Source organism: Capra hircus, chromosome 11, assembly GCF_001704415.2.
Source record: "Capra hircus breed San Clemente chromosome 11, ASM170441v1, whole genome shotgun sequence".
Taxonomy (NCBI): domain Eukaryota; kingdom Metazoa; phylum Chordata; class Mammalia; order Artiodactyla; family Bovidae; genus Capra; species Capra hircus.
In genome coordinates this window covers 100,396,516-100,406,514 of record NC_030818.1, presented here as the reverse complement: position 1 = coordinate 100,406,514, position 9,999 = coordinate 100,396,516, and the positions used below count along the sequence as shown (strand labels likewise).

The window sequence follows — 9,999 nt, the reverse complement described above, 5'->3', positions numbered from 1 at the left end:
GACCCTGCCCCCCCCACCCCCGGATCGACTGCCCTCTGTGAATCTTTCGGCTCCACTTATGATGACAGCAAGGAGACCCGTTACTGACTTCTTGGTGTCACACCCACATCGAGAGAGATGTGTAGATGTGACAGGTAAGAGGGGCTGATGGTAACCCAGGCTCTAAAGTCAAAACTGTCAGATGATGCACAGCCATTAAGCTAAAATTAGCTTAACGAAGGAGTTGCAAATGCAGGCTGTGCCCAATCAGCTCCGCCACGCAGCCACGCAGCACACGGTGACGGGCTGAGAAGCCTTGCCTTTCTTTGGAGGGGTGGGCGGGGGCGGGTGGCAGGCAGGGGCCACGGGAGGAACAAGAAGACCGGAAGCAAACAGACCGAAAAATACTTTGCCCACAAGATGTCTTGTGGAAATTTTATTATGTAGAGTGTAAAATGAATTGTCAGTCAAATAAAAAGAACACGTCTTTAAAAAAAAAACAACAAATAAACACATGCATAACATTTTCCAATTGCCTTTTTTAATAGTTAGACATTTCAAGCATTATAAGGAAAAAAAAGGAGAAAACCCCCCAGACACTGTAACTTCAGTACATCTCAAACGGAATGTCCCCCAGGTCAACTGAAAAATGCAAGAAAAAAAATAGCTTCAATTCCGTTTTTCTTTCCTTTAAAAATACATGTTACCTGTACAAGATACACTACAGTAAACATTGGAAATCATATTATCCCTTTTATTAAACCAAAATTATTTAATTCATATTGCAGTTAATGCTAGATTTATTTATTCATCTAGTTAATTTGACAAATATTAAGAAAATATTTAAAAGAAAAAAGCAAAAAACACCTTGGAATTAAAAAATAGTTACTACATTTTTATGCGGTTTAATGTTCCACAGTGTTTGTTAAAAGTTATATTGAATTTATTTTTAATATTAAAAATAACAGTATTTATATTTCTGAGAGAATAGAGAAAGGCTTTTTGTTTTGTTTTTAAAACAAGCTTGGAGGTCTTAGATACACAATTGCAACCGGTAGATAATGGAGACGTGAAAAGACGTCTGCTAAACACACAACAACATTTTTATATTATTAACCCCTTTAGAACTCTAGAAATTATACAAACCCTAAAAAATGCCCCCTCCCGATCCCTGTTGGACAGCAATACAATTATCTGTCTCAATTCAGAATGCACATAATTAATTACAATACATAATAGTTCAGTTTTTTAAAAAATGCAATAAAACCAGACAGCCAAGATACAAGAAATTAGAAGTAAAACATTTAATGAATTTACACATTTAAGAATATTTAAATACTGTTTAAAAATTTTTTTAAAGAATTTGTTACACACCACCTAAGACTTCCAAGCCACTTTTTTCTGTTGCAACAGAAAAAACTGTAAATAAAAAGACACACGAACAAAACGAAAACAGAACACACCATGTTGAAATGTCACTGCTCTGAGGCACATTCTGGGGCCAGAATTTGCAGGTATTGCTCCAAAAAGATTCCCAGAGCTTATACATTTGAAGTAACGAACAAAAATAATGAAACAAAAATTGTCAGCAATTTTTAGTAACTAATTCTCCCGATTTTTAGAAAAATTCTGTTAATCTAAATATAGTGTTTCACAGAACAAAACAAAGGTTCTTCATCAAAGGGTTTGCAAATCTAAAAACCTCTGTTACAAATAGGTTTTTGCTCACAATGCTTTTGAGGGGAGGGGAGCCACGGGTCTCGGTCCTACTGTTCCTGTGGAAGGAAGGGGGAGACAGGTTAGTCTGAGGGCAGTCTCAGGTGCTGGTGTGCTGTCTGGGGCTCTGTCTGCATGGAGGTAACGGACGCTGGCACACGTGTGCTTGGGCGTGCACACACACACACACACACCCGCGTGAACACCAATGTCTAAGTGCCTTCCCGGCCTCGCACCCAGGGATCTGGCCCAGACAAGCTCTCACACAGGAAGCCTCAGGCGCCTCCTTCCACAGGGGATCCGGGCGGGGAGAGGGGAGTGAGCGAGTGACACTCCTCCTCGGTCACCTACTGCCGCCCCCGCTCAACTCCTGTCCCCACAGGGCCCAGCTTCCCAGTGAGACGGCAGACTGGTCTGGGGGTTCAGGGCCTGTGGTCACCAAGGGACTGTCCACAGGGACCTGACTGGCATCAGCTTGTGGGAGTCCTTGGTCCCCTGTCTTCCCCACATTTGGAAGAAAACTGTTTCTGGACAGAGCCCTCTGGTTTCCGGCCTTTGAAGGGGGCACTCGCCCTCCGCCTGCTGCCCTTCACTGCTGACTGGGGATGAGCGTGACAGCCTGGCCACCCCACCCTCTTCAAGAACAGCACTGGGCAGTGGCCACCACAGTCCCCAGGGGCAGTGCCACGCTTGCCCGGGGCCAGCTCAGCCTGGCATGCTCACTTACAACTGGGAGCCTGGGTCCAGAGGAAGACACCGAGGCCGCTCAGCTCGGCGGTCTGCCTAACCTATTGTTTCCCTAAGAGGCTCCAGTTTGTTCCAGCAGGGGCGAGGAGGGGGCCAGGGTGGTGGCTCTGTACTGCTTGGGCCGGGGTCATGCACACGCAGAAGGCTTAGGGAGGGGGAGCAGAGGCCGGGGCGGTCCCGGCGTTGTGGGTGATCGGCTACAGACCTGGCTGGGGGCCTGCGCCTGCCCTAGCGTCTGCCCGTAGAAGGCAACCTGCTGCCGGTAGTACTCCGCCCAGGCCATGGTGTAGTCCGGCGGGGTGCTGGCCTGGGGCGCGGCGCTGGCGGCGTGACCTGACGGGCAAAGCAGAGCGCCAGTTACTGGGAGGGGAAGGGCATGGTCAGTCTGCAGGGACCCCTTCCCAGAGCCTCTTGGGAGGCTTCCCAGGGGGCGCCTGGACCAAGCGCCTGGTGCCCACACTGTCTGGGCAGATGTGGCCTGCCCAAGCACGGCTGTCAGCGCTCCCTCGCCTGGGCCCCGACCACACCTACAGTCTGCTTCTGTCATCAGCCACGTCCTCGGCGTCCATCTGTCTGTCCAGCCAGCTCCCTGCCAGTGCCCGGGGCCAGAGTGGGAGGAGGGAGGGCGAGGAGTGGGTGCCTCGGTGGGGGTGTGTACGCGCGCCTGCACAGGGCATCGCAGCCCAGGGGGGTCCAGAATCTGGACCGTGGGGGTTGGGGGGGTTTGGCTGCTCCGGGCGACGGTGACCCCGCTGACCAGGCCCCGGCCCTAGAAGGGCTATGGACCTGGTAACGATCGCAAACACAGGATGGCTGCTTCTCTGACAAGTGTCTGACCCACGCTCTTCAGAGCAAGTGACACCCTTCAGACTCAAGACACGAGATGCCTCTTCTGGCCACACCTAAGCGTGCTGGCCCAGCACTGTGGGATGCGCACAGAGGGCTCAGGACTCACCTTAAATGATTCACTTGCGGCAGGTTTTTTTGGGGGGTTGCCGTTATGAAGTTTTCTCCTCTTTTTAAAAAAACTGGCTTAGTGGAGAAAACTGGCACAGCGAAGAGCTTACTTTGGAAGAAAAGCCTCAGAGTCTCCCGCGGCCTCAGTCCCTCTCGCAGCCTGAGTCTCCCTCCTCCCCGTCTCACCTGCCCGCGATGGCCGGGGAGAGCCGGGCAGCAGCCGGGGGCAAGGCGGCCAACAGCCAACAGCCCCCGGCCGGTCTGGGTCTAACCAAGGGTTCTCACGTGGACAGCCCGGGCTGGGGCTCGCCCCGTGTGGAGCCCGGAAGGGAAAATCGAGGAGGGGAGGAAGGCAAAGGACGCCCGCGCGTCTCGCTGACAGGGTTGGGGTGGGTGGAGCAGACAAAGGTAGATGCCCAGATGGACGCACACAGGGCACGCGGCAAAGGTGACAGGGCCACGGGCTCCGGGCCCCTCCCTGTGCAGAGGCTGAAGCACTCACTCTGCTTCTTGTAGTAGTCCTCCCAGGCCTTGCTGTAGTCAGGCTGGCTGCTCTGCGGCTGGCTCTGCTGGCCTGCGCGGAGAACACAGAGGCAGTCAGGGCTCCGGGCCCTGCTCTCCGCACTCACTCACTGGCCTGGGAGGCAGGAGGCAGGCCGGCTCAGGCCCACCCGTGGCAGGGCCCCCCAGGCCAGCGGGGGCGGATGCCACTGAGCCCCATGAGGCTGGGGCAAGCAGCAGGAGCGGCCTTGACTCCCTTGGGTCAGAGACCTGGGCTTCCAAGGCCAGAGCCTGAGGCCCCGAGCGCTGTCTGCAGCTCCCTGGATTGGCCCTCAGATGGACAGAGAGTCCAAACGGCACTGACTACTCCCCTGCGCTGCCCCTTCTATTCAAAGACTGATGGCTGCCTCTGGACAAGGAGAAAATTACAGGAGACACATAGGGAAAGTTCCAGAAACTGTGCTCAAGATGACAAGACGAAGTACATGCAGCGAGGGACTGACGCCAAAATGTACACCTGACCCCCACCCAGCCTCGCGCTGTCCAGGGTGGGCTGGCGGGTAGAGGACGTGTGTGGGGTGGCCCCTGCCCTCCTCTCTGAATTACTGGGTGCGGAAAGGCTGGGGTGGGAGGTGCAGAGCAGCAGCAGTCAGTCTGGGGCATCGGGCGGTAGGGGGGGCGGCGGTTACTAGACTTGACCACAGACAAGGTGGGACCTTTCTTCTGCTGAGGGCTGGCCTGTGTGTCCCCCTGTGAAGGCCCCACCAATGTCCTTCCTTCGGTTAGAATCACCGCCTGCAGCAGGTGGGAAGCTCAGTTCAGTCGCTCAGGCGTGTCCGACTCTTTGCGACCCCATGGAGTGCAGCACACCAGGCTTCCCTGTTCATCATCAACTCCTGGAGCTTGCTCCAACTCATGTCCACTGAGTCAGTGATGCCACCCAACCATCTCATCCTCAGGCAGGAAGGACATACTCAAAATCAGGTTTCATGGTCAAATGCTTTCCCCAAGAGTTAATTTACTGAGGACTGAGAGGGGCACAGGGTTGGGGAAAGAACCCCCTCCCTACCGGGGCAGGACCACCATGACAGGACCAGACTCGGACCTGGACGCTGATGACAGGAGGCTGTCGATCGGAGAAGGCCAGGCATGAGGAACGGGGCAGAGGGAGCACCCTGCTCAGACATGGAGGGCGTGGGCAACGGGGTTTTTCTTCTCAACAAGATTTCACGGACCAAAATCAATTCTCAATTCCCGAGTAAACCAAGCGACAGCACAGATGAAGCTGGTGAAGAACCAGGACGAGCTGCGCTCCGCTTCCCCAGCCCACGTGCCTCTGCTGACTCCTTACCCACCTGGGCCTGGGGCAGCAGCAGGGTGGGCTCTGCAGGAACCCCCAGGCCCTCAGAGACGCACGTGAACCCTGCAGCTTTAGGGGAGAGCTTCACCAGTCAGGGGCTCCTCCCCAGTTCTCTGTCCTGGGTGATGGGCATGGGAGAGCCCTGACCCAGGCTGCTTCCCACGCTGGGGGTGCCTTCTGGTGGAATAGGAGGAAAGGAGGTGTGCCGGGCTGCGGGGAGAGCTAGCACTGCGCAATGGGGAGGAAGAACCTGGGTGGTGTGAAGGTGTTCGTGGTGGAGTTCTTAAGGATATTCTGCACGTGTAAAACGTTTTGTTAAGAAAATGCCAGGGAAGAGAAGGTAAAAAACACAGCCATGCAGTGTCAGAGATCACACGTACTTTAAAAATCAAATCCAAATCCTTCATTTCACTGACAAAAGAAACGGAGCCCCAGAGAAGGGGGTACACGCCTAAGGCCATCCAGCCAGGCTCCGGACTCCTGGGTGCTTCTCCAGCTATGGATCTGACAGGTGCCTGGGGCAGGGCTCACAGCCAGCGCTCTGCTGGGGGGTGGGGGGAACCCCGGGCCCAGCCCCTGAGAGCAAAGCTGCAGCGTGTCCAGTGGTCTGGCACCGAGGGAAGCCTGCCAAGGCGCTGAAGAGCGCTTTCCAAACATCACCAGGCTGGCCCTTCAGATGTCCGAAAACAAAAGAACCTAAGGTAAGCAATTTCGTGGGGCTTTTGGCTCTTTTTTGCGGGGGCGGGGGGGAGGTGGTGGTGGTATGGGGGAAGCCTATGAAAAATAAGCTTTACCAGCGACAGAACTCAAGAATGAGTCCCTGAAGCTGATGGGAGGCTAGAGAGAGGGTGTGGGTGTGACTCCAGCAACCTCTTTCTCTTTTACAATCAGTTTTCTTAAGAGAACAAATTTTCTAACTGTGTTTTCTGAAAGTTCAGGAGATAGAAAGAGTCCCTTCCTAAGATGTTGCCAGAAAAGAAGACAGGGAGGAGGCCGCCTGGAGACCAGAGGGGGAGAGCAGGTGGGCACCCAGTGCAGGGGAGGTGGGGTGCGGGGTGGGGGCACTCAGGCCAAGCCGCCTGGAGACCAGAGCAGGAGAGCGGGTGGGCACCCAGTGTGGGGCGGGGGCACTCAGGCCAAGCTGCCGACCAGAGCGGGAGAGCGGGTGGGCACCCAGTGTGGGGCGGGTGGGGTGTGGGGCGGGGGCACTCAGGCCAAGCCGCGTGGAGACCAGAGGGAGAGAGAGGGTGGGCACCCAGGGTTGGGCGGGTGGGGTGCGGGGCGGGGGCACTCAGGCCAAACCGCAGGCCTCTCAGACCCTCGGCAGGGAACAGGAGTGAAGGCTGCAGCCCTGAGGAGGACGGGGCTGGTGGGACAGAAAGGTTTGAGGAGTCCTCAGGCCCAGGTCCCCCCGAGCTGGAGACGTGCCCCAAGCCCCAGGAGGCCTGTCTGGGGGGTGGGGGGCGGTCCTGCCTCCTCCCGAATCACTTACTTGGAACCTGCTGTGTGGGCTGCTGCCACGCCTGGTAGGTGCTGCCCCAGCCCTGGGTCAGAAAGGCGGGAGGACCACTGCGGAGGACAAGGGCGATTCATTCCAGGCCAGGGCACACCCCCTCCCCACCAGAGTCATCCCCCACCCCCTCCCCACCAGAGTCATCCCCCCCCACCCCCAGCACCAAGGTCTCCCGAGAAGCCAGTGTGCAGAGTGAAGGCAGGCCACCCACCTCACAGGGGCGCTATGGGGGTTTCCGTTCACTTTAGCAGCAATGTTTGGGAAGCACCCTGAGCTCCTTGGAGGAAAGGTGCTGAAAGAAAGTGGGAAAAATAAAGACAAGAGCTGAAGACCCAACACAGGAAGGGCTTTCACAAGAGACTCCCTTCCCCAACCCAGCCCAGGGCGGGAAGCCCTCCCTGGGGATGCTGGCGGGCCAGGGGACCCTCTGCCCTCTGGGCAGGCTCTCAGCCCAGCGCTGGTCAGTGAGCCATGGACAGGCCAGAGGGATGACGGGGATGGGTCCTGCCCACACCCCGGGCTTCTGGCTGGCATCCCCAGAATAGCTGCAAAGGAGGGCCTCCTAGGTGGGCAGGGAAGTCTCGCAGTCCACACAGGTGCAGAAGACTCACTTTTGATGAGGTGCGGCAGGCGGCTGGCTGAAGGGACTCTGTCCAAAGGGTCCAGGAGCTCCGAGACTGGTCCCCTGTGAGGGCACAGAGGGAACTCTCACTGCCCGCCAGCTGCACCGGTGCCCTCTGCCCAGGCCCGCCCCGGGACGAACCACAGCCTCCGGGGAGACAGAGACTCGTGGGGTAAAGGCACCCTGCGGCACTCACTAGCCTTCCTTCCCCGCGGAAGGGCCTGACTGCGGGGCGGCTGCTGCCCCTGGGTGGCGATGCGCCACGCCGCCAGTCCTGCACCACCGCGCCTGCCCTGGCGTGCCGCCCTGGGGGAGGGACCAACCTGCTGGACTCTCCCGTCAACTTAGGCTGGCCCACGGCTCTCTCTGCCACTCTACGGCCCCTCTGAGGTGAGCAGTGGCCCATCTGTCCTCCATCAACACTCCCTTTCTTTATCTGCTTTGAGGCGCCTGAAACTAAAGCCAGAGTCAATGAACGCTGCCTGAGGGGCTGGCCACCAGGGTGAGGCCCGTGGGGGTCCAGGGGCAGAGCTGGGGGAGGCTGCCGCCTGGCTGCTCCTCTAGCCTGCGGGGCCACGGCTCGGCCGAGCAGCGGTGGCCAGGGGCACCTTGCGCGTCTGGGCCTGGCCCGTGTCCCTGCACCATGACCTTGCCCCTCGGCACAGGGGGAGGGGGCTGCGGCCCTTGCGTCACAGGAGGACCCAGAGGCCCAGGAAGTGTGAGGTTCTGGGGGGAAGCAGGTACCTCGGACAGACAAAAGAAACCCCCGCGACTCCCGAGCCGGGCGGCAGGGCACGCGTACGTACGCCAACTTTCTCATCTATGAGGTGTCTGGCCACCTCGATCTGCGGAGGGAGCCCCCGGATGGTGAATATCCGCAGGTTGGGGTCGGTGCTGGGAGGGGGGTTCCGCTGAAGCTCCACGTGCGCTCCCGACTGCTGGTTTATGCTCTTGATGTTCTCGCCCCCTGTGGGTGGCAGGACAGACACAAGGGTAAGCAGCGACTGCGGCAAACCCCAAGCTTGGAGCTCACAGAGGAGGAGGGGGAGCTTTCCGCCCACCAGCGCTAGTCCTAAGAGTTGACAAGTCCTGTCCACTTATGCTTGAGAATGGTTCTAGTCAAAACTAGGGCTGTCTCACCTGTGAAACCAGACTTCTGTGGTGAAGCCGGTCTTGCTTTCTGAGCCAGGCTGAGGCATGGAGCCCATGGAGCAGCCACTGGTCCCTGTCTCTGTCCTGGGCTGAGGCGCCCTGGACTGCAGATTTACACACAGTGAGCTCAGCTGGGGAAGGCGCTCCCTCCTTCTCCGCTCAAGGATGGCGAGCCGGTGGCCCCTCCCTGGCACAATGGGGGCCTACGGCCCCAGCGGGGGGCGGGGGGGTCACCGCACAGCTGGTCCCCTCCCTCCACAGGTCAAACAGACGGCCACAGGCCCAGCGACACCCAGAGCCCATCCGGCCTTTAATTCCCCGTCCTGTCGCTTCTCAAATCTCTGTGTTCCCCGGGGGCGGGGGTGGGTCTAGACAGAGAAGCAGGCTGAGGATGGGGGTCACAGAGGCCTGGGTGGAGCGGGGCTAATGAAAATGTAGTTGGACTCTTTGAAAATCTGGGAGAGTCCCAGTCTCTTAATGAAATTTGCGTAACAAAAGCTCCACCGGGGTAACAATGGTTTGATTCTTCTTTTCAAATTTCACAGAACTTACAGATCCGCTCTGCTCTTTGGGGTGGGGTAAAGCCAGAATACAAGGAGAATTTGGAGCACAGGATTTTATAAAACTGGAGAACAGTCTGTATAAAATCTGGAGTAGGGTACCAGGGAGCCTCAGAGGATCAAAGCGAAGGCTAGAGGCCAGTCTCTGTGTCACCCCTCCCCACCCAGAGTCAAAACTAACCTCCAACTGTCATTTCATACTAATGTGTCCACAATCCTTCACTCCCCAGCCTGCCCCTCACCCGCCTGCCCCTCACCCGCATGGCTGGAAACCCACATGTACACAAAGGATCAAGGCGAAGGTGAGTAAGGGGCCCCATCGACAGGCACGGCCTGCACCTTGTCTCATCTCATCCTGAAAGCACCAGGGGAGTCTCCGAGGGCCTGGGAGCCAAGATGGGGCCTGGGTCTGGCCGTTCTCCCTGAAGGCAGCGTGAGCGGCCCTTGGCATCACAGGAAGGAAACCAGGCGGCTGTGGGCATTCAGGAAAGCCTGGCTCAGCATCAGTTTGGGCAGGATGCTAGCTGGATTTAGGGTGGTGCTCAATTTAAAAGGAAATTCATAAAAAGAGAAGCCCAGCTGACCCAAAGGCTGAATGGATGGTTTTCTTGAAGATCTGCTACAGTGTAAGGACAGCGTCCCTGCATTTTCTGCCTCGAGCAAACACATGGTCCTGGGGGCAGCGCTAACCAGTGCGAGAAAAGTCGTAGTCTTCAGCAGCTTCGCTCTACTTCCGGGTCGGTACAAGCCCCTCCCGGCCCCCAAACTACTAACCTTTACCCACAGGTTGTGAATTTTCTTCTCTGCATCATGAAAGGTAAGCAGCTTCGCTCCTAAGCAAGAGCGTTTGGGGGGACTGACGAAGAGCTAAGAATAGGTGGGAGACCCTTTC

The 9,999-nt window shown here is 56.9% G+C and overlaps 1 protein-coding gene across 4 annotated transcripts in view; it reads right to left on the bottom strand.

Annotated features, from left to right (window-relative positions):
- FUBP3 (far upstream element binding protein 3) overlaps positions 385–9,999 on the bottom strand; it is a 47,773-nt gene continuing 38,158 nt past the window's right edge. For 3 of the 4 annotated variants that reach the window (XM_018055983.1, XM_018055987.1, XM_018055984.1), the window contains 7 exons: positions 8,202–8,362; positions 7,385–7,458; positions 6,985–7,065; positions 6,753–6,829; positions 3,902–3,973; positions 2,648–2,775; positions 385–1,754 (listed from right to left, as the gene is read on the bottom strand). In XM_018055983.1, coding sequence (XP_017911472.1) covers positions 1,746–1,754; positions 2,648–2,775; positions 3,902–3,973; positions 6,753–6,829; positions 6,985–7,065; positions 7,385–7,458; positions 8,202–8,362 — 602 coding nt within the window. In that variant the 3' untranslated portion in view covers positions 385–1,745. The other variant, XM_018055985.1, reaches the window with a different exon arrangement.